Source organism: Monodelphis domestica, chromosome 3, assembly GCF_027887165.1.
Source record: "Monodelphis domestica isolate mMonDom1 chromosome 3, mMonDom1.pri, whole genome shotgun sequence".
In the NCBI taxonomy this organism is placed as follows: Eukaryota; Metazoa; Chordata; class Mammalia; order Didelphimorphia; family Didelphidae; genus Monodelphis; species Monodelphis domestica.
In genome coordinates this window covers 40,099,726-40,124,169 of record NC_077229.1, presented here as the reverse complement: position 1 = coordinate 40,124,169, position 24,444 = coordinate 40,099,726, and the positions used below count along the sequence as shown (strand labels likewise).

The 24,444-nt window shown below is 40.1% G+C and overlaps 1 protein-coding gene and 2 pseudogenes across 1 annotated transcript; all 3 read left to right on the top strand.

Annotated features, from left to right (window-relative positions):
* The first annotated feature begins 735 nt into the window (after positions 1-735).
* Positions 736-3,963, top strand: LOC100020550 (WD40 repeat-containing protein SMU1-like). The gene is made up of 2 exons (XM_056820835.1): positions 736-826; positions 1,855-3,963. Exon 2 carries the CDS (start codon positions 1,884-1,886, stop codon positions 3,423-3,425), a length of 1,542 nt encoding a protein of 513 aa, XP_056676813.1. The 5' UTR covers positions 736-826; positions 1,855-1,883; the 3' UTR covers positions 3,426-3,963.
* Positions 3,964-6,090: 2,127 nt separating this feature from the next.
* LOC100028316 (SAP30-binding protein-like) lies at positions 6,091-6,905 on the top strand (annotated as a pseudogene).
* Positions 6,906-6,953: 48 nt separating this feature from the next.
* On the top strand, positions 6,954-10,030 carry LOC100028302 (transcription initiation factor TFIID subunit 8-like; annotated as a pseudogene).
* Positions 10,031-24,444: the final 14,414 nt, after the last annotated feature.

The following is a 24,444-nucleotide window of genomic DNA, read 5'->3' as shown; positions in this document are numbered from 1 at the left end:
TAAATTTACTAAATCTGACACCCAACACTGCTGACTATAATAGGGCTTCTTTGATGGAGACAAAATGAATTTTTCATGGTTCACTCTTGCTTCTCCTGACCCCAAGATTGAATGCTAAAAATGGGTTTTTCAAAATGAGTTTACTAATTCTAATGGGCTCTCTTTTGGAAATGCTGACAGACATAGATCTTAGATTGTGAATACTAATATTTGGGATTATAGACACAGGTGTAATTGAATTTTTTCTGTTTTTGTTTTAAATGAAATATGTCCTGTGACAGGAAATTCTTGGTTCTCTTTGTTCTTTGAGTTCACACTTGTGAAAATGGAATCCTTTATTCTCTTTGCCTAGTTGGTGTTAACACTAACTTTGAAGCAACACAACCTTGAACTAGGTGGAAGAGCTGACAAACCACTTAGTGAATTCACACCCTACCCTAGTACTAGATGAGAAGCCAACAAGATACTTGGAGAGCTCCACCCTTTTTTCCTAACTCAGTTAGAAACTTCACACAGTTCACATCCTCAGAAACTCCCTCAATAACTAAAAGTTCACACCCTCAGCAACTATGAGTATTCACCCCTCCAGAAGGTGCAAACTAGTTGCCACAAATACTGCCCTCTGGGCAGTGCTAGACAAGTTGGAAGCTGTGATTGGCTCCTGTCAAGAGGGGAGGAGACAGGAGAACACCATAAAAGCCCCACAATACTTAGGCTAAAGTCAGTCTAGTGAAGAGTGACTCCTGGAGATAGTCTCTGAGGGAACTTCATTGGAGACTGCATCCTGACTTCAACTTAGACTCTGACTCTTGGACTAATTTGCTGGGTGAGTGAAAAGGCTGACTCCCCTCCAACTTTCCCAAGAGACTGGCTTCCATCTTGTAGGAGGCCACTTGGTTACTCACTACCAGCCCTCCTGGCTGAGGAGCAGGACAGGCATTTTCTCTAACCTCTTTCACATTTCTCTACTTTATTGTTTATCCTCTATTTTGGTAAATATACTTTTGACTTGAGCCATATTATTTCATATAACTTAAGTCCAATCATTGATAAATGAGAAAAGGATATGAAAGGCAGTTTTCTGATAAAGAAACCAAAGCTATCAATAATCATATAAAATGTTTAAATCCCTCTTTATTAGAGAAATGCAAATTAAAACAACTCTGAGATGCCACCTTACACCTAGCAGATTGGCCAATATGACAGTAAAGAAAAATATATCAATATTGGAAACAATTTTGGGGATAGTAATGCTTTTCTGATGGAGTTGTGAATTGATCCAACTATTCTGTAGGGCAATTTGGAATTATACCCAAAGGACTTTAAAAGAAGGCATACCTTCTGTTCCACCAACTGGGTCTATATCCCAAAGAGATAAAAAGACATGGGAAAGGACCTGTCTGTACAAAGATATTCATAGTTGCACTTTTTGTGATTATAAAGAATTGGAAACTAAAGAGATGTCCCTCAGTTGGGGAATGGCTAAACAAAGTATGGTGTATGATGGTGATGGAATAGTATTGTACTATAAAAATTGATGAATTGATGGATTTCTATAAGAACTGGAAAGACCTACATGAACTGATGCATGGTGAAATAAGCAGAACCAGCACAATATTATACACAGTACTTACAGAATTGTGGGACAGTCAAATGTGATACTTTGCTACTAACAATAGTACAATGATCCAGGAGAATTCTGAAACCAATACTATCCACCTCCAGAGAAAGCACAGCCAGAGTATAAATGCAGATAAAAACATGTGATTTATCACTTGTTTATTTGGGTATATGATTTGGGGTTTGTTTTTTAAATGAAATTATTCACTTAGTGCTCTTTCCTCTCTCCCCCAGATTAGTGGCAGTTCTCCTGGAGAGTCAAGATGTTCATTGAGATCGAGTCTTCTGATGTTATACGGCTCATCATGCAGTACTTGAAGGAAAATCATTTGCATCGAGCATTAGCCACTTTGCAGGAGGAGACAACTGTAACATTGAATACTGTGGACAGCATAGAGAGTTTTGTAGCAGATATCAACAGTGGACATTGGGATACTGTTTTGCAAGCTATACAGTCCCTGAAATTGCCAGTCAAAACATTGATTGACCTCTATGAACAGGTGGTTCTGGAATTGATAGAACTTCGTGAATTGGGTGCTGCCAGATCTCTTCTGAGACAGACTGACCCCATGATCATGTTAAAACAAACTCAGCCGGAGAGATACATTCATCTTGAGAACATTTTGGCCAGACCCTATTTTGATCCTCATGAGGCATATCCAGATGGAAGCAGCAAGGAGAAAAGAAGAGCAGCAATTGCACAGGCTTTAGCTGGAGAAGTGAGTGTTGTACCTCCATCTCGTCTTCTGGCGCTGTTGGGACAGGCTTTGAAGTGGCAACAGCACCAAGGTTTGCTTCCTCCTGGCATGACTATTGATTTGTTCAGAGGCAAAGCAGCTGTAAAAGATGTGGAAGAAGAGAAGTTTCCTACACAGTTAAGCAGACACATTAAGTTTGGCCAGAAATCACATGTGGAATGTGCTCAATTCTCTCCGGATGGCCAGTATTTGGTCACTGGCTCTGTTGATGGATTCATTGAAGTATGGAACTTTACAACTGGAAGAATTAGGAAGGATCTCAAGTACCAGGCCCAAGATAATTTCATGATGATGGATGATGCTGTACTATGTATGTGTTTCAGCAGAGATTCAGAAATGTTAGCAACTGGGGCCCAAGATGGAAAAATTAAGGTATGGAAGATAGAGAGTGGACAGTGTTTAAGGAGATTTGAAAGGGCACACAGTAAAGGTGTCACCTGCCTAAGCTTCTCCAAGGATAACAGTCAGATCCTTAGTGCTTCCTTTGACCAGACGATCAGAATTCACGGCTTAAAATCTGGGAAAACCTTGAAGGAATTTCGTGGTCACTCTTCATTTGTTAATGAAGCTACTTTTACTCAAGATGGACATTCCATAATCAGTGCATCATCTGATGGCACTGTGAAGATTTGGAATATGAAGACCACCGAGTGTACAAATACCTTCAAATCTCTTGGCAGCACTGCAGGGACAGACATCACTGTCAACAGTGTCTTCCTTCTTCCTAAAAATCCAGAGCACTTTGTTGTGTGTAACGCGTCAAATACAGTAGTCATCGTGAACATGCAGGGACAGATTGTCAGGAGTTTCAGCTCTGGTAAGAGAGAAGGGGGCGACTTCGTCTGCTGTGCTCTCTCACCACGGGGTGAATGGATCTACTGTGTGGGTGAAGATTTTGTGCTGTATTGTTTCAGCACAGAAACTGGCAAACTGGAACGAACATTGACAGTTCATGAAAAGGATGTCATTGGCATTGCTCACCATCCCCATCAGAATCTGATTGCTACCTACAGCGAAGATGGGCTCTTAAAGCTCTGGAAACCCTAAGAGCAGCATGCAACTTAAAGGAAGAGACATTTAGATGTTGCTGCTTTTTTGTTGGTTTGTTTGTTGGACTTTTTAGGAAAAAATTGCCTAAATGTGTTCATGAGCGTAATTTTTGCTAAATTTCTCATTTATGTAAAAATTACCCTTTTTGGTGTATTTTTCTAAATATTAGCTGATCTGCTTCCAAAGAAGCAGGTATTTAGTGGATAGAATGTTTTCAGTCATCCTGTATCTGAAGAGTGAAACCATCTCATTTCCATAATGGGTTCCACCCCTTTTGATCATTTGTAATGCCGGTTAATATGTCCTTGTAAATAACGAGTGAGCTCCCATTTTCCATCATTGTTACTTAACCATTTTCAGTTTCATTTTGTTTCTTTGAAAAGCTTTGATAGAATAAATTTTACCACTTGCACAGGGAAAAATAAAATAAAATCATTCCTTACAAAAAGGATATGGACAACTGTTTTGGGTGATAATACATGTATAACACAGATTGAATTCCTTGTAAGCTCTAGGAGCAGGATTGAAGAAGGGAGAGAGATAGTATGAATAATATAATTTCAGAAAGATTATGTGGAAATTTGTTATTAAAATAAAAATTAAATAAAACTTAAAAATGAATTTCATATACATAGGTCTTCTTTTAAAAATGCTAACTATAGACGAGCCTTAGGTAAAGTGTGAATAATATTTAGGAATATAGATATTGATGTAATTGAATTTATTCTGGTCTTTTATTATTTTTTTTTATTAAACCCTTACCTTCTGTCTTGGAGTCAATACTGTGTATTGGCTCCAAGGCAGAAGAGTGGTAAGGGCTAGGCAATGGGGGTCAAGGGACTTGCCCAAGGTCACACAGCTGGGAAATGTATGAGGCCAGATTTGAACCCAGGACCTCCTGTCTCTAGGCCTGGCTCTGAATCCACTGAGCCACCCAGCTGCCCCCTGCCAAATAGATTTTTAGAGGGAGAAATGTTTAACAGTAGTGGCTTAGAGTGCTTCATGCAGCCTCTTTTGATTGAACCTAATGCAAAGAGGTGTGAATTCACTTCTGCTGGTGATATGATCTTATAATCCTAAACTTGAGCTTTGAGATTCACAAGTTGAAGAGCTAGCTTTACACCTAACTAGGGTGGGAAAGTTTCTAAATCAGCTCCCATTATAGATCAGCTTGTGATAAGGAAGCAAGTTCCCTCTACATTTTTTCAGCTGTTTTAAAGCCACCTGTGATAGGATAAATGATTTCTTATGTAAAAGTGATCTCTTCTTTGATCCTCTTGAGTTATAGATTTAATTCTTAAAGACTGAGATCAATTTTTTTTTTTAAAGAAAAACTCTTTAGAAATATTGAGGATAGTAACATCTTAACAACTTTGCCAACACTTTTAGGTCACTAAGTTTGAGAGATGGGTTTGAGTGCTGAACTTAGCCCCTTCTGATAATTAATAATAATTTTGATAACATTTTGCTGCTTATCTTGATGCCTCTCACTCCAGGGTTGGAGCAGATCTTGGGATATCTCTGGAAAGTTATCACTCCTAGAACCTGAGAACTCAGCATACATTCACCCCTCCTAATCACACCTCTCTCGGTTGTAGAGTATTTTAAACCAGCTCCTTCTACCTCACAGTGGACATTCCTATACTTGGACATTCTGTGGTGGCCTGGAACTGAAGTTCATTGCCCCTATCAAAGCCACTTGTTATTGCCTCATCAGTAGTCCTCTTTACTTGGGGGTTGCCATATCTGGTGGCAGTGGTGGGATCTGAAGACCCCTACCTGAGCAGCCACGATTTTAGAAGTTGGACACTAAGTACCAGCATAGGACCCCTTTCTGTCCAATCAGGATTCCATTCTACTACCTACCTTGGACAAGTCAGTCTCTCAATTTCTCCAAACTCACATTTCTCTACTTTATTATTTCCTCTCTATTTTGGTAAATATATTTCTGACTTCAGCCACGTTATTTCATATAATTTCAGTCCAACTACTAACTTTTACAATCCCTCCTAATGACTTGCTCTTGATAAGTCAGAATGTATTCTGCTATTTGGCATGAAGAGAAAGAGTTAAAAAAATAAAATAGGCAGAATCTGTCTGTGTCCAGCAACCAAGATGTTGAAGTTGGGCTAGTTCTTTCAGATGAATGCTCTGACCAAGGTGAAACTCATCCATGAGCTAAATGAACAGGAAATGGAGCTTGAGGATGCTGAGAAAGTGCCCTGGCATGCTGAATACAAAGAGAGCCCCTGGATTTTTGTTGGAGGGCTCCCTTATGAATTGACTGAAGGGGACATCATCTGTGTGTTTTCACAATATGGGGAAATTGTTAACATCAATCTTGTTCAAGATAGGGAGACTGGAAAATCCAAAGGATTCTGTTTTCTATGCTACAGGGATCAGAGAAGCACCATTTTAACTGTTGAGAATTTTAATGGGATAAAGATAAGAGAGAACTATTCAAGTGGACCATGTGGCTAATTATAGGACCCCTAAAGATTCCAGGCATCTGGATGTGACCAGAACCCTCCAAGCAACATGGGGTTAAACCCTCATGTCCTGGTTTTCCTGAATCCTCTGAAGATGAGTCCTTTGAGAAAGCATAAAAAAGCCAAAAAAAAAAGGAGAAAAAGAGAAAAAAGTCAACAATGTTAGAATGACAATGAATAAGCAGGACATGCCTGCATCATCTTCCATAGATGGCAAGAGCAAAGTTCTTACTCTGGTTGCTTATGCAGAGGTTTCAGATCCTGAGTCTAACAGTGAGGCTGGAATGGAAGCAGCTGGGAGTAAGAACAGCAAAAGAGATCTGTGGATTAGTGTATGGCACCTATGGAGATGATGATTCTTCTGAACTAGAGGAAGATCAAGATGGTTATAAGGAAGAAGGTGTAGAAAACAGCAGACAATCGGAAGATGAATATTCAGAGACTGAAATACCTGAGGCTAATGATGTCAGAGTGCTTTCAGAACTGGAAAAGAGAGATCCCCAGGAGCTGGTCATCTCCTTCTCTGAGAGACTCAAGAACATGATCCCTGAGATTACAATCCCCCCTGAGCCACCTGGAAGATGCTCAAATCACCTTAAGGACAAGATACAGAAATTATATGAGTGGAAGATCAAGAAAGGGATGGATTTGAATTACATTATCCAGAGCAAGAAGGCATTTAAGAATCCTGGCTTCTATGAGAAACTTATAAAATTCTGTGGAATTGATGAGGTTGGCAGCAATTATCCCAAAGACATGTTTGACCCCCATGGATGGTCCGAGGACTCCTACTATGAGGCCCTAGACAATGCACAAAAGTTCAAAATGGAAAAATTGTTAAAAAGCCAAACAGGAGAGGACAAAAATGGAGTTTGTGACAGGCACCAAGAAGGGCACCTCAACCAGTGCTGCTGCCACCATGACCACCACAGGTACAGCTGCTCAGAAGAGAAAGATTAAGTGGGATTCTGCTATCCCAGGGCAATGACAATAGCCCAGTCTAACATTCTTCACAGCTATCCTGCCCGCCTTCATCATGAGGACAGCTAGTGTTTCTAAGACTAAGGCCATCTCAGTTCTAGGTATGATTGTGAAAAATGGCAAGCAGTGATGGGCCTGGTACAGGGTGGGGCATACTTCTTGTTGAGGGACAGGAAACTATACTCCAGGCCCTTGCCAGGACTATGACCCCAAGATGTGGGATACCCCCTTGGACATGGCACCCTGAGCACTCACTAGAGTGCACTAGAAAACTAAGGTTTTCTAAAGAGCTTCCTTCATCAACAAGGATTGGGTTTCTGTCTTTCCATCCCTGAAAAACCCAAACATTCTTGTTCTAGTCCCAGTGAGAAGTTGTTGCCTTGTTGTCCAGAAGGATCCTTGTTGCCAATCAGGCCAGTAATACTGTTGCAATCATTTTAATTTGGCATTCATTGCTCTGTGCTATATTGATATGAAAAATAGGAAGAAAACTGACTCAACTGTTCTCCCTCGAGCACACCTTTAGAAAGGAGGTCAAGGAGTGATTCAAGAAGGTGAAACCATGGCATAAGAAGTCCTCAACTGGTTGTTGTAGCAGGAAGGAAAAAAGAAGAGAAGCCAAAGCTCTAAAAACTGCTCACACAGCCTCACTAGCATTCTGATTGAGGGTCTTACAAGAAGAAACACAAGTCTGAAAGCTTCAGGAAAGACTTCTATTCCAAGGACTGGGCCCCTTCTTAGAAGTTGTACTAAACCACATGTTTAATTGCAGCTGTGGCAAGTTGAATGTCAACTTAGAAATGAAGATTCATTTAAAAAAATATTCACTTAAATGAAGCTGTTATTTTTTGTAATTAAAGTCTCTTTTATAAGAAAAGAATAAAATGCATAGATCTGAATTTACTGCTTGCATGATCTTAGGAATAAATTACTTCAGTTTATCAACCTATAATGTGGATGTTCATTTTATATCATTCTTTTGGGATACAGATTGGATTCTTAAGAGAATGGTGTTTAAATACTCAAAACGCTCAATTAGAAAGACAATAGACATTTATAATGTTTTTACTGTGAATTTGGAATAGCTGGGATCTTTTTAAGATGTCCTTATCTATGAAAAGCAGGATCTTTAGACCTTTCTAACTCTGATAAAGTCCAGTGATTTGATTTTAGTTGAGGAGAATTTCTAAGCCTTTAAACTCTCAAGGATTTCATAAAGGCCACAAACTGGCTGGGTCAGATCAAATTCCTCAGGCAAAAAAGTCATCCCAACATCTAGATTCTTAGAGGGAGAGATGTGGATAGTAGTGGCTTATGATACTTAGACCAACATCCTCTGAGGTCAACCTAATGATAAAAGTTGTGAATTCAGACCGGTAAAGCTGTAGACATATTTCATAGTGCTTTCATATAAAACCAAGTATTTTGTTAGCAGTGATATGGTTAGCCAAATATCTTCTCTTGTAATTTACGCCATCTCAGTTGTTAAGGAGCTGTCAGGTTCTAACTATTTCAAGTATACTTCATTTCATTAGGATTATAAAAACGGGGGGGCAGCTGGGTGGCTCAATGGAGAGATAGGAGGTCCTGGGTTCAAATTTGACCTTGGACATTTCCTAGTTGTGTCACCCTAGGCAAATTACTTAACCCCTATTGCCTAGACCTTACTGCTCTTCTGCCTTAGAACCAATACACAATATTGATTCTAAGATGGAAGGTAAGGGTTTTTAGAAAAAGGATTATAAAAACAGTTGCAGAAAATTCATCATTGCTTTATCTGATATTTGAGATGTATTTGGATGTGAATTTTAGATTTACTCCACCCTGCTTAGTCTAACAAAACAGGAATACCTACACCCCTACTTAAGGATTAAGTGTAGAGAAGGATGAGAAGAATAACAAGTGTAATTGCTTGTCAGCTCCAGGAGGGAAGAAGGGAAGGAGAGAAAATGAATCGTGTAATCATGGAAAAGTTTTAAATTTTTTTTAGAAAATCAAAAGAAAAAAGTTCAATTCCTGGCCCATGTAATTTTATTAGCTTTGCTGACCACAGGTTGTAATATTTTAAAATATGATAATTTAAGAAGTTTCCAGGTTTGCCTATAGCAAAGAGGAAGTTTCATCTGAAATTATTTAGCTATCACTCATGGAAATTGTGAAGTTATTTAGGGTTATGATAAAGTTCAAACCATGAAGTGTAATTTTGGGGGGACCCTTACTCCTTAGATGGAGAAATAAGGGTTGAAGGCAGTGAGGAAAAGGGTTGATGAAAATGGTTTCCCTCACTACTCCCTCCTGGAATCCCTGAATTATTTGAGGGAGAAAAAATGGAGATCTCCCTTTGGTGAAGACTTGCCCCTTGATGGCCATGCCCCAGCAGAAAACCACTGTGTTGCCCCAAGGAAGGCCCTACAAATTGTGGTGAGCTCCCTGCTGACAGAGGCTGGGTTTGAGAGTGGTGAGAAAGCAGAGTTGGAAACATCAATTGAGATATTGCAAAGGTCCCTTTCATACATTGGAATGCATGTCAAATCCTATTGGGAGCACATGGGCAGGACACAGGCAACACTCTCAGATGCTGTAGCCACACATGTTGAGATGTGTTTTGATGTGGAAATTCTCTGTATATGCTAAATATACATAGGTCCCAGAGGACAGTCATCATGTCACCTCCAGTCATCAAGAGACCCAAGGCTCCCTGAGTGCTATACAGAACAGAGATCACCCAGCTCATATTCCTAGCTATATCCCTAAATTTCCAGATCCTCATACCTACATCAAAACACATGTTTGCATGTTGTTAGTCTGTGCCAGATTACCAGGTCCTTCGGGAAAAGGCTGCATCAGAGAGGCGTGATATGGAACAGGCACTTACTCGTTTTGTGTGCCAAGGCAGGCAAGACCCAGTCTTTTCAAAGATATCAATCCATTCCTACTGATCACTGCCAAGCCACTTCCCATTGACTACCTGACAGCCCTTCTCCCATCTGAACTGGAGATGCAGCAGATGGAAGAGACTGATTCTTCTGAACTAGGTGAACAGACAAAGAGAACCTTCCTCATCACCTCAATATGGATGAATCTGCTGCAGAGAAAGAGATGCCTCTGTTCAACAGCAGAACACTTCCTTAGTGGTGAATCAGACTGAAGGGACTTATCAAAAACCCTTATCTCTGGCCTGCCAAGAAACTCAAGATCCTTAGGAAGTAGTGAATTAGAGAAGGATGAGGGCATTCTATTATTTGTCAATATTCTTTGCTTTTTGACAACTGGGGAGAAATAAGTTTATACATCATTAGATTTAGACCCAGAAATTAGTCTCCTTGTGCTTAGTAGTCATTTTCCTTGTTTTTTTCCCCCTTTCTGAACACCTATGCTCACCTTGATATACTTTATAATGAAAACTCTGAGGTTGGATGAAATTATTGCAACTATGGAATTAACCCTTCCTCCAACAGGATGTTTTAGCATATAGTTGACCAGAGTTTTCCACCCAGGACTTTTCTTCCTATCCCTCTTTTGGGACAAGAGGGGAAAAAGCCCCTGAACTGCAAAGGTATGTATGCACCTGAAAAGATCAGAACTGACAAAACCTGAGATGATAAATATGGTCAAAACTGATCCTAATGGCAATGGTCATGGGACAATTGCAGCAGGATATAATTGTAAAGAATTTTCTTGTGATCATATTGAAATGCAGATTGATAAGCAATGAAACCTTCAATTAAAGAAATTGAGACTTAAAGGAGGCAGGAAACAAGCTCAATTTAGCTCTCTCAAAAAAAGACACTCTTCACAGTTCCCAAAATCAACATCGAAAGCAGTTTTTGTTATCAGTACAAAACACATCCTTCCCAGCAGGAAAAGGGCACTATAGATAAGATAAATTTAGAGGAAGCTCTGTGAAGTCCCTACAAAGTCATACTTTCCAGAAAACACCTATGTCTGTTGTAACATTGCTAGGATCTTCAGATTTTAGGGAAGAACATTGGATAGCAAAAATGTTGGCTTATCTTTGTGGAAACAGAACTTGTAACATTTTGCTTTTTTAAACTTTTGGAAATTTTTATTAATTAAAATATTTTCCCATGGTTACAAGATTCTTGTTCCCTCCTCTACCCCCACTTCCCTCCCATAGCTGACACACATATCCACTGGGTTCTACATGTCGTTGATCAAGAACTATTTCCATATTATTTATATTTGCACTAGCATGATTATTTAGAGTCTATATCCCTGGTCATATCCCCATAAACCCATGTGATCAAGGAGTTTTTCTTCTGTGTTTCTATTCTCATTCTTCTGTCCATGGTGTTCTCTCTCATAAGTCTCTCAGAATTGTCCTGGATCATTGCATTGGTGCTAGTAAAGAAGTCCATTATGTCTGGTTGTATCAGTGTATCAGTCTCTGTGTACAATGTTTTCACCTTTATGCTCCTTTCACTCTGCATCACTTCCTGGCGGTTGTTCCAGTTCATATGGAATTCCTCCACTTTATTTGTTCCTTTGGGCACAATAGTAATCCATCACCAACCTATACCACAATTTGTTCAGCCATTCCCCAATGGAAGGGCATCCCCTCATATACCAATTTTTGGCCACCACAAAGAGCACAGCTATGAATACTCTTGTACAAGTCTTTTTCCTTATTATCTCTTTGGGGTAGGACTTGTAACTTTGAATGAATCATTGTGATGCTTATAAGCTGTGTCAGTGAGATAATGGGTTGAATTGCAAATAAAAGTTGAAGTGGAGAAGCCCTAAATCCAAGAGGCTTTCAAGGCTCTTTTCAAAATCTGAGTGTCTGTGCCTTTTCTTTCTTCTCTCTACCATATTTTGTGTCCATGGGCTTCCTTCATAGGTTTAGAGCCCACATTTTTTTAAATATTGTCTGGGCCACAATATGTACCCATTTCAAGACACCCAGGAAGGAGTGCCCAAACTGGGACCTATTGTTTTGTTGACATAATAATAAGACATATAATAATGTCTTAGTCCTTACACTGGGAAACAGGCTAATTCAGTGATTTCATTTCCTGTCAGAGGTTTTTATTTCTCTTGATAACTAGAAGGTAGATGTAGGGAGGGAAAGGAGAACAGAACTCACTTCTTTTCACCCTGAGACCAAGAGATCCTGTGGCTCAATTTGCATTCCCAAGCATTACATTCCAGATGACCCTTTTATTGGCTATCAGGTTTGGCACTGGTCTCCAGATATTAAGAAAAAATAATGAACAAAATATAATTAGTTTAGTGTGAGAATCAGAAGGAATGATCAGATTCTAACTTGAAAGCACAGATTCTATCTTGTGCTGCCACACATTCTTTCCTTGATTTTATTTTTCTGTTATTCATGCATAGAAAGCAAGACTATGTAAATAATTTAATATTCCATGTAGACAAGTGGTTGTAATTAATCAGAACTTTACATTTTATAATCAGAAAAAACACAAAACTTATTCCTCTTACCTGTGCTGAAACTTATTCCTTCTCCCTCCCAACTTGGAAATCCCTTAACTTTTCCTCCAATTAGAAATTAGATGACCTAACTTTGTATCCTAGTTGATTGTTATACTTTGATAGTTGTGCTATAAGAAATAAGCAAGATGATTTCCAAAAAAGCTGGAAAGATCTATAGGAACTGAAGCAGAGTGAAAGAACCAGAACCCGGAGAACATCATACACAAACTGCAATATTGTATGGAGATTATCTGTGAAAACTTGGCTGCTCTCAGCAATGCAATGTAGGACAATCCTGAAAGTCTTATGATGAGAAACACTATTCACCTCCAGAGAAAGAACTGTCAGTCCTATTTCCCATTATTGTATTCATGGTTTCATTATGTATGACTTTGTTCTTACTACAGTGACCAATATGGAAGTGTGTTTTGCATGACAATAAAATAAATTAAAAAATAATTTGATTGTTTATTGGATATAAGAATTTGCTTTACTCTGTATTTGGGGTCTTTGAACTGAGAAAGCCATTGACCTTTAATGGTCTAGTCAATAAATCCCTTATAAGCAAATTGGTCCTCAGATTTTTTTCCCCATTACACAGTAAAACATTTTATCCTATAGCTCAGGGATGGTGAATCTTTTAGAGATGGAGTGATAGGCCCCACCTTGACATCACTCCCCAGACCAAGTGCCATGTCCCTCTCCCTCAAGAATTCCAGGCATGCCCCACTCCCCCTTACCCAACAAGGGGAGGGAGAAAAAGCTCCCATTGGGTTGCTGGGTGGAGGAGTGGGTGAAGTGAGGAACGCCCTAGCTCAGTATAGAGAGGAGGGGAGGGGCCTGATCACTCAGTTTCCCTCCAACTCTGCCATCTATGACCTGCCCACTTTACCCCCTGTGCACTCCCATTGGACTACTGGGCAGGGGGGTGGGGGGTGTGACAAAATGTCATCAGGCATGGTGGAGAGGTGGAGGGAACAGCTCCTTCAGAGTCCCTCTGCTTTTCTAATAATGATCTTTGAGGGGTTGGACCTTCAATCTTGATAGTCTGCCAGAAATTTGAGATTTTCACATGTTGCCACTAGCAGTTGTCAAACCCAGACTTGATTAGGTCAAATTATATCCTAAAACTGAATCAGAATCTGATCTTGAAGGTGCTCCTCTATTAGAAGAATTATGGTATATTAGAGTTTAAAAGAGTTTGCCACTTTACATTTTTGATAGTGGATTAGCTGAAAAATGTCAGGCCTTATGGAGTGCTGGAAACAGTTGGGTCTTGTAAAGACTAATACTGAATAATTAAAATCAATTCTTAAATAGTCTGTATGATATCAATTGAGAAATAGATTCAGGTGTAACTGACAATGACAAGTAGCAAACTCTACTTGACTAATTCATTCAAATGAAACCAGAATTAAGACAGTGTTGGGAAATGAATAGATCAGGAAATGTGTTAGCTGTATGAAAATAAATGTTGGAGGGGGTGTGGCAAAAATGGGACACTAATGCATTGTTGGTGGAGTTGTGAATTGATCCTACCATCCTGGAAGGCAATCTGGAATAGGCTATAAAAGAATTCATACCTTTTGGTCCAGTAATATAACTATTTGGTTTGTATCCCAATGAATTTTAAAAAATGGGAAAAGGCATATTTACATAAAAATCTTCATAGCTGTGCTTTTTGTGGTGGCAAAGAATTTGAAACTCAAAGGATAACCCTCAACTGGGGAATGGCTGAACAAACTGTGGTATATGATGGTGATGGAATACTACTGTGCTGTAAGGAATGATGAACTTAAACTTTGTTTGCTACCTGGACCAAAACACCTAGATTCCTAGAGGGAAAAATTTAACAGTAATGGTTTACAGTGCTTAATGATGCCTCCTTAGATTTGAATTAGGTTAAACTAATGAAAACAGGTGTGATTTCTGCCAGTGATAACATCTGGTAATGCCTAAACCTGAGAGCTTTGAGATCCACAAGTCCAAGAACTAGCTTTTCACCTAAGTAGAGTGGGAAAGTTTATAAATTAGCTCCCATAATAGATCAACTTATGATAAGGAAGCAAGTTCCATCTAAATGTGTTCAGCTGTATTAAAGCCACCAGCAATAGGATGAATTTTCCTTTGTAAAAATGACCTCCTCTTTGATTCTCTTGAGTCATAGATTTAATTATTAAAGACTGAGATCAATGTTTTTTTTTTTTAAAGAAAAACTTTTAAAATATTGAGAATAGTAAGGTCTTACCAACTGCCAACACTTAAGTCATTAGATTTGAGTGCTGAATGTAGCCCCTTCTGATAATTGCATTTAACTGCTGCCTATCTTGATGTCTCTGACCTCTTCCTTACTTAGAGAGCTCCCCACTTTTAACCCAATCAGTCAGGAACTTGTGAATCCTATGATCAGAGTTGACACTTTCAGAGGATGAGAAGTGTGAATCCCACAGACACTGCTCCTGGGCAGTGCTAGATAATTTGGAAGCTGTGATTGGCCCCTATGAAGAGGGGAAGGGACAAGAAGTGACTATAAAAGTTCTGAACTTCTTCAGCTGAGGGTACACAATGAGGACCACCACTGAGGTTACCTCATCCAGCACTTCCAAGCATCCTTCCATCTCATCCTGGTGTGATGCACCCACCTCTGGTGCCTCCACTTGAATCTGCTCCACTTGGGATTTTTCCATCAGTTTCCTTGCCAAATGCAAGAGTTTTAGATTCTCCACCCAATTTGCTTCAGAGACCCAAACTGGATGATACCCAGGCAGCCACTATTGACAAGAAAGCCACAGCAACGGTCAGTGCCAAGCCACAAATCACTTATCCCAAGGCAGAAATTACCACTTTGATACCCACTGCCCCAAGAGTTTGACCAGAAAACAAGGGAGCTGCTGCTGCTCCCCAAAGAAAGTCAGAAGATTCCACTATACCCACCTTGCCAAAGAGGTCCCCAAATCTGGCCCCTCTGCTCCTGTTTCAGTACAAACCAAGGATGCTGTGTATGAAGCCTTCATGAAAGAGATGGAGGGGCTACTGTGACAACCTGTGATGCCAGGGAAGGTTTTAACCCCACAGATTCATATTAGAAAACATTAAAGGGGCTCTTATATATTGGACCTAAGTGCAGAGGAGTTACCTTTTATTCTTATGTCAAGGGAGGATTTCAGAATTTTGACTATTGCCCTTTTCCTCTGGATCTATCCTCTTCCTTACTGCCTGAAGTCTTGTTAATTCAATCCCTCTTTCCTGCCCTCTCCTTGGTTCTCACAGAACTGCTTTGTTAGCCTGTTCTTCCTCCCCTTCCTGCATATCTAAACAAGACCAGCCAGCTATTTTGTAGTCCACTTGCTGTTATGTATGTAAAATGTATATAAGCTTGGCTGTTGCCATGACTTGGTGCTTAGATTTTGGGAGATGACTTCACTAAGCCCAGGCGTTACGTAATAAACTGCTTCTTCCTACCATTCTGGGGTCAGCGCGCTTCCAACTTCAGTGCAAGGATTGCCTTAATGGTAGTTAGCTTTGCTCAGACTTCACTGCACAGAAGAAAACAATATTTCAGAGTAGACAGGTAAGCTTCCATAGCAACGTCCCTTCACGTCTCTACTATCCCCACCACCACCATTTCCATTTTGCTTTAGAGACTTGAGATAGTTAGGATTTTAGTGTCTGTACTTCTATTTTTGAAATCCTTAAGTGGTTGGGTAAGCCCTTGGAACAGTCACTTGTTAGAAACCAGTGCATTTCTTCCTGTGTTTTAAATTCTACTTTTGTTTGCTTTTTTTAATTTCCTTGCAAATACTTTGTAATGTTTTATTTGTAGTGAAATGGGTCATAGCTTCATGTCTGTACTTTGAAGCAGGATGCCTGAGGAAGAATATAACGTGTATTAATTGAAGATGACTTCTCAGTGACAAAAAAAAAAAAGTCTCAAAAAATAAATGTTCTCAAAAACAAAACAAACCCAGCCCAGAGGGCTAAACTCTGAAAGATTTGGCTTCCCAGTTGTCAGTCTATGGTTTTTATGGAATCTTCAAGTGGTGAAAGAGTACTTTATACTCTTAGGGAAAATAATCTCCTACTTTCTTGCTTCATGAAGGGAGTAAATTACTGACTCAACTTCCCCAAATTTAGCACTACTGTGTTAAGCACTTGTATATTCATCAACATCGTCGTTGTCATTGTCATCTACAACATCAAATCATCTGTCTTTTTCTGGCCCAGGAAAGACTTTTCTGGGTGGCCAAACCTAATTTATGGAAAGTACTGAATGAGAACCAAAAGACCTAAAATCTAGGCTTGAGTGACACTATGTGTCCTTTGGGGGGTAAAATGAAAGCCATCTTTTTCCTGGACTCAGTTTCCTCATTTATGTATGGTTGAAACTTACCTGGACTGTGCATTAAGTTAATGAAATCAAAGAAAAAACCAGGTTTAAACAAGAAAAATAAATAAAACTAAATTTTAAAAAGTTGTTTCTAAGTGCCTATATATTATTGAGAAAGAGAATAGCTGGATTATGATTCTGCAATCACACAATTATCCCTCTGGGTGTAAAGGCTCGCTCACAGTTTCTCTGTTGCTTCCTTCCATTGGTCTTCCCAAACCCTTTTCCTCCTAGATCTTCAATAAGAAAACAAAATCCCAAGTGCCACAATCATTGCTCAGAATCTCCCTGCTATTAGAAGGAACAACATCCCTGAAAACCATCTTCTCAGAGGAGCAGGAGCTCAACTGGCTCAGGCAGTTCTTGAATATAATCTCTGGTGATCTGCTGAGGTGAGGAGTCTAATTTGCCTTCAAGAAATGATCTGTAAAATACCCAAAACTCTTCATTAAACTTTATCTCTGACAGAGGGAAAAAAAGATAGTTCTCAGGCTCTGCCCCTTGGCTAGCCATGAACTTTGCCTCTTTCGTTCCCTGATGAGAACACGTTTAATCTCCTTCATGGGGCAGGACAAAGAGCTAACATTTGCCACAGAGAATCGGGCGAGGCTTCCTCAGGGTCCCAGCTGTGTATTAGAGGCTCTGAATGGAGAAACCACAATGTGAACATTTACAGGTTCCCCCAGCACTTAGGGGGGTGGCAGAACTCAATCATGACATACAATAAGGAAAAGCACAGAAGGGATTCTTGCTAACACTCTACTGTGGCTTGTCACTTCTGGGAGCCAAGATGGCAGAGTAAGAAAAGAACACCTTGAACTCCTCCAAATTCACCAAACAACTATAAAAACCCTCTCCAAGTGAATTCGGGAGTGGCCAAACCCACAAAAGGGAATATCAAAGAGTCTTCCAGCCTACGACAATGGAGAAAGTCAGCAGGAAGTGCCTACCTAACCAGGGTAAAAGGGGAGTGTAATCCAGTGTTGGCACAGCCTGTGCCAACCTGAAGTAAGGAAAGTAAAATGAAGTGCAAATGGTGTCAGGGAGGGCCAGTGGTGGAGGATTGAGATCCAGTACAATCCAGATTAGTCAGTGAGCAGAACTGCAAGTGTCCCCTCAGCAAGGCAGCCTGGTCACCTCCACACCCCTCCAGAGCACAACAGGCCCCCAAGGCATCCATGCTGGCCTGCCAACCAGAGGGAGCTCTAGAACAAGAAGCTTGGCCAGTGCCCCAAGAACTGGGTCAAAATTTAGCATGTAGGCAAAGGTCATCAAATAGGTTAGAAAAATGTTGAAAAAATGTTGAGGACGGAAAGTTAATTTCATCTCTGTGATCCTGGTCAATTAGATGATTTCTCGTTTGTTCTATGTTCTTTGCTTATAAAAAGATATGGTACCTTCAAATCTGGGGCCTTTTGATGATTCAAGATCAAGAGATCTGATTTGTGGGTTGTGTTTACTAATAATTCATAATATAAATTTCTTGGAGAAGCTGCCTCAATTTACCTTTTGGTTAAATTCCAAATGAAATAGACTAGCTCTGGCCAGATAAACCATTATATATCTCTTGGAGAGAGAGCAGTGCACTTCAGAAAACAAGCTGAACATGGCCAAACAAGGGACACTATTTTCCGAGACATAACGATCCATTTTGAATTTCCTGCTCTGCCTGGATGACCCTACTAGAATAACTTAATCACTTCTGGTCTACTTACTATGCTCCTAACTCCTAACGTGATTAACACCAACTCCCTCAGCTCTTATCCTTCCCTTCTAAATGGGTTGAGAGAGCACCAAACTCTTCTCATTGTCTTCCTTTAAAGGAAGTAAAAGCTGACTATTAGCTCACTCCATGAAACAATATTCCTCCATATCAAGTTCCCTTTTAGGTTCCCCTCCACTTTTCTGCCTCCTTTTGTGTTGACTCCCTCCAATGGAGTATAGAACTCCTTGAGAGGTGTCTCCTTTTGTTAGTTGTATACCCAGAATTTAGCACAGGGCCTGAAATATTGTAGAAATTTAATAAGTGTTTACTTGATTGAATTTAGAAGTAGAAATAGTCTCTGTTCCTAAATCATCTATGATGATTTACTGCTCCATTCAAGATTGTGTCCAAGTGTTCTGGAAGAAGCATGTGTGTTTCTGTGTGCCCACATTGATGCATAACTTTGGAATGAATCTCAGAAGAACAGAGGGCCTGCTAATTCAACATTATCACCAGAATATTGAGATGAATAATTCATCCTCAGGGGTCGAAGTCCTTGTGGTTCATCTAATTTTTAGGGGAAAGAAAGAAAAATGGCACCATTTGTACCTGCTTTTCTTCAGTTATCCCTATCTTATAATTAATTTGGTAACACACAAAATCCTAGTACAACTCATGCCCAAGCTTCTATGGACAGTTCAAATCCTAAGTACCTTGACAAGTTGCAGCCATCATCTTAGTCAATTTCCCAGTGACAGACCTCCAATATCCATTAGACATTTTTTAAGTATGTGGACATGACTTGTTACCATGGATATGGAGTCTGAGGGTTTCCACTAAATCTTAGGAAAGGTATTTGATTGGGGTTTAGGTTCTAAAGATAGAATGAAGGGGAAATAGGATTCCCTAATCTCAGAAAGACAAAGATGAGAATGATTTTGGTTAATATCCTTCTGTGAGCTACAGGAATTGCCTAGTTTCAATCTCTGATGTATATTTGAGTTACATTAAACCAGAGCCCTCAACTATACTTCACATCACCACTTGGTACCTAAGGACACAGAGTAGAATTGCTGCTTCCAGTTAATGGTTTGTCAAAGTGAAGAGAGGGAGTAGACATAATTCTCTATTCCCACTCTGATTTTGTCTCTTGGCCAATAGACTTAGTTGTTTTGCCTTGACTCATTACACTAGTCAGTGTGATTCATAATATCTTCCCATCTACGCTGTGACTATTTTATCTGACCAGGTAGAACAGAAACAGACATACATAGCCTGAGAGTTTCCATTTTATTATAGGAAACAAGCAACTAAAAATAACTGTTAGCCCAGTGACTTCTGAAAATAGGCTTACCCCATATTTCATAGTAGTGTCTTCAGTGTCTCATGGGCTCTAGGACCATGGAAGGTAATGTTTTCCTTTGCTCTACTAAAAAAAAAAATCAATGACTTGGATTGGAGACTCAGAGTCTTGGGGTGCCATATCAGTGATTCTAACCCCATAGAGGCAGATACTTATCACTAGTCCTCTTTAATATGCCAGACTTCCAACTATAATGTTATATATAATTCATTCTTATTTGTCTTAGATCCTCTAACTTTATGTCCTAGGTGAGTGATGGGGAACCTTCCAGAATATTTTAAGGACCCCATGTCTTGCCCCACCATATCCCCAGATTGCATGCCATGCCCTGCCCCCTGACTGCATGGATACCAGTATGTACAGAGGAATACAAGTTCATTCCCTTCCTGGAGGTGGCAGGGATCCCAGTGCAATTTTTACAGTGCATAAATCATATTAAAAGGAAGAGGGTCACTGCCTGAACCCTTATCACAGCTCTTATACCTGAAAGGGCCTTGATTAACCCATCCATCCTAAAAGAGCATCATTCCTCTATGCTGGGTTTGGGGATATTCAGTAAAAGTGAAAGGCTGTCCCAAGAGAAAGCAGGGGGCATTCCCTAAGGTATCCCAAAGAGTTGGGAGTGGGTGAGAATTTCCTAGAAGCCTTAGGCATTTGAGGCATGGAGACCAAGGGCTAGGGCCAGGGATTTTCTTCACATTGTGGGTGTTTCTTGCATACCCAAAAGTCTGAGGGATCTGCTTTAGCTACTGTTTTCCCCACTTGTATTAGGGAACTATCTTGCCTAGATAGTTGCATGCACATAGTTCAAAACCCAGTAAGAGACCCAGAATGTGAGGAGAGGAAGTGTCATGGGGTCAGGTAGTTAAGAGTTAACAGCTATCAACAGAGGGGATTAAGTAACAGAGAGAAGTAGAGGGGAGTAATTATGCCAAAGTGTCCTGCAGCTGTGTTTTTTTCTGCTGTGAAAGATTTTAGATCTTCCACTCACAGGAATAGGTGTCCCCACCTACTCTTCAGACACCTGTTTCTGGGGGGTGGTGAGAAAGGGTTTAATGGGAGAGATATGCATCCATGTGTTCTGCTCTTCCAGTTTCACAGTGGTGGGGGTGGATAGGATGGCCTCAATGGGGACCCTCCCATCAAGGTTTTAGCTGGTTCCATCTCTCCATTCTCCAGGTTTTCAGATAGACCAAGCTCCTGTTCAGGCCAGGTCTGTGATTTCTCCATCTTCCTTCAAAGGATTAGGAAGGATCTGTTTGGCAAATTCCTTTAGGGTTTGGTGAATGGGACTCAGCCTTAGATTTCCTTTTTTTTTTCTTAAAGAGACAGACAGAAACAGTAGAGAGCAAAGATTATCAAATACATGGAAACCTTGGGAGACTTGTGAATGGATCAGAGTCCTATTTGAGTAAAGAAGTCCAATATTAATAAACCATCTACATACTAATAACAAAGGAAATGATACATCAAGGAAAGGATAACATATCAGAAGCCTATATTCTTTCAGTGCCAATTAAGAATATATAAGCCAATTGAAAGTACACAGCTGTTTAAAAAATACATACATACTAATCTACAAAGCTTCTTTTGGTCTCCTTATCTTTGACAGAAGAATTCCTTAGGAATACAGGGGTGACCAGGTTGTAGGAAGGCTGTCTTATCCTGGGATATAGCTCTAGGTTAGTGATATCTATTTAGGATGTTTCTGAATCAAATAAAAAACCCAGATGTCCCAAGACATGATTTGTTGGGCCTGCAAGTTCAAGAATAGTCCTTGCCAAGAGTCTGAGGCAGATCTGCAAATATCTTTCCTGGCTGCTTTTGCCTCAATGGACCTAGAGTGTCCTTATGGACTTGTCACTGCTTCTCTGGGAAGAGTTAATGGTGGGGTATAGACATGCCCAGGGCTGAGTAGAGCTTGGCTGCACGCAGCCCCTTCAACAGTGCAGAGAGGCTAGAATTCACCCCCCACTGCATTTAGGTGCATGGCCAGGAAAAACCAGGGGCCTGGGCCATATCCACTGAGGTTTCTGTGTGCCATCTTTGCCATGTGTGTCACATTCACCATCGTGACCCTAGGTTTTATGATATATCCAGTTACAAACCAAGACTTATAGGAAGGGGATGCAAGTGTTTGATGGAGTGATTAAGAAGCTCAGAAAAATATATAACCATTGTAATCACAGACACCCATGCAATGAGTCCCTCCCAGTCATTTTGAGGAGTCTCATTCCATGTCTGACAACTGAACTAAATCAGAAATGAAGCATAAAGGCCTACTCTAATGTCTGAAGGGGGAGAAGTTAGTGTATATGCCCAAGATGACCCAAGACACTAGAAAATATCTGGTTTTCAGTAAGAGCTCATTCTTGAGAAATCCAAATATTTGCCAATGCATGACTGGCTAGGCAAGTATATGAAAGTCAAGGATGGAAGGGTAGAGAGCTGCCTCCTAAGCAGCCCAACCCATATATTCATCTTTAGGGTTAAAAGTATGCCTGAGATATTTGGTAGACTTAAAGTATGTTATGGAGTTATTCAATATAGAAGAGGCAAAATTAAGCACAAGGTCATTTTGGAATCCTTGAGAGAAATGGGTATGGCAAAGCTAAACAAGTCTTTACTTCTCTACATTTGAGCAGGGTAAATGGCATACACCAAATGAAAATGCTATTGGGTACCCTAAGGTCAACTACCCACCCTTCACCATGAACATTTTCCCTATCCTATTGGTGTTACCAAGAATATTACATCTTTATAGCAAGCAAATTAGTTATTTAGAAGATTGGCAGCAAGTACCAACTGGAAGTCAGCAAGGAATCAACCCTAATATCATGGTTTGGGTAGACATCATGACCTACAACATTTCTTTCCTTGAAATCTACTCCTTTCCTATCCAGCTTTCTGAATCTGTGACACTCCACCAGTTACAATGTGTATAGCCCAGAGTTTCCTTGGATTCTCCATTTCCCAGTTATTAATGGCCATGTACCCACTATTGTCCTATATTAATGGAGGAGTGAATTGAGGAAAGGCTATGGCCTTAAAGGCCTCTCTGACACTTCCTTGGCCCAGATTTGTTTTTTTTTTTACAGTCTCTGTAAATTGGTGCAGGATAACCCCAACATGGATTGTTAAAGATGATCTGGGGCTTTCTCAGGAGTCATATTCGTAATCTTTCAAAGGCATCATGAAGGATAACTCTGCTCTCCCTCAAATGTTCCCTCAAATACACCTAATGGAATTCTGAGTGTAGAAAGTCTCAATTTCATGGATTGGGATGGATGGGGGTGGGGCATCTGACCTTACCTTACTGTGGTCCCATCTTTAATAACGGTTTTCTGTAAGCCTTTTCTTTTAAAGTTACATTTTTCCTGGATCTTCTGCAAATTGAAGTCCAAAACCAGTCATATGAACTTGGTCCCACAAAATATTTCTCTCACCTGCCAAATACCTTGAATGGAATTCTATCATTAATAGATAGTTGCTGAGTTGAATGGCAAACCCTTGCCATGCTAAGGGATGTGAGATCAAGAGAAAGATGTAGGCTCCAAAGGTTCAGAGATACATTTATTTGATAAGAGCATGTGAAAGGTAAGCAAAATCAAAGTAACCTTGTATTTTAGGATGTCAAACAACATGGGGCAGCAGGATAGAACCCTGGATTTAAGTCAATGACTCTGGGTTCAAACACTTAACTCTACCATGCCAAGGGGAAAGTAAGGGATGGAGATAGATGGATTGCACTAGTGTAAGGGGTAAAACTAGGGTTGACTGAATATATTATACTAGTGGTCACCAGGGATTAAAATTCAATCCCAATAAAATACTCAAGTCAGTTTGGGATTTTTATGGTGGTTTAATTACAATAGAGGGAAGAAATTAAGAAGAGAAAAAAGGGAATCTGACTGCTCTGGCAAGCCAGATAGGAGTTGGAGGTCAAGGAATGGAGGAAAGGAGGAATCAGTCACCTCACCAAGGTCGCTCAGGAAAGATGCCTCACCTAACCCATGCTACAGAGCTTCTCCAAGTCACCTCACCAGCAAGATGCAAATGCCAAAATCTGACAAGAGCTGCAAGCACACCAAAATGCCTCCCAAAGCTCCCCACACTGCCAACAGAGCCCAACGTCTCTGAGAGGGTGAGAGCAAGAAGGCCAAGAGGAAGTGATGTGAAATATACAGACAGTTCTTTACATCACTTCCTGTATCTCACATGTACCAATGATAGCTTAAGCTTGACTTAGGACAGCCCAGGGGGTCTGTCAGTTGTTTCTTATTCGTCACTTGCTAGCACATGTGGTCATAGGCCATCCTCCTCAACTGAATCCTTAATAGGGGTGTATACATTCCTGGTTGCTAGAATTCTAAGACTAAGCAAAATGGAGAAAATGTATAATTCACACTAGGTACTTGCTGGGGTAAGAGGTTTAGGACTTAGCAAAATGGAGAGTATACCTCTTCCTTTCTGATGAATGTCACTAATAATGACTATTGGCAGAGTAATTTTTAATCATAACAGTAATGGTGGAAACATAGGAAGTTTTAAGTCACAATTAAGATAGAAGAGATCAATGGTACTTAGGGGTACCTGGAGGAAAGCCAATAGTAATGCCATTTCCATGGATA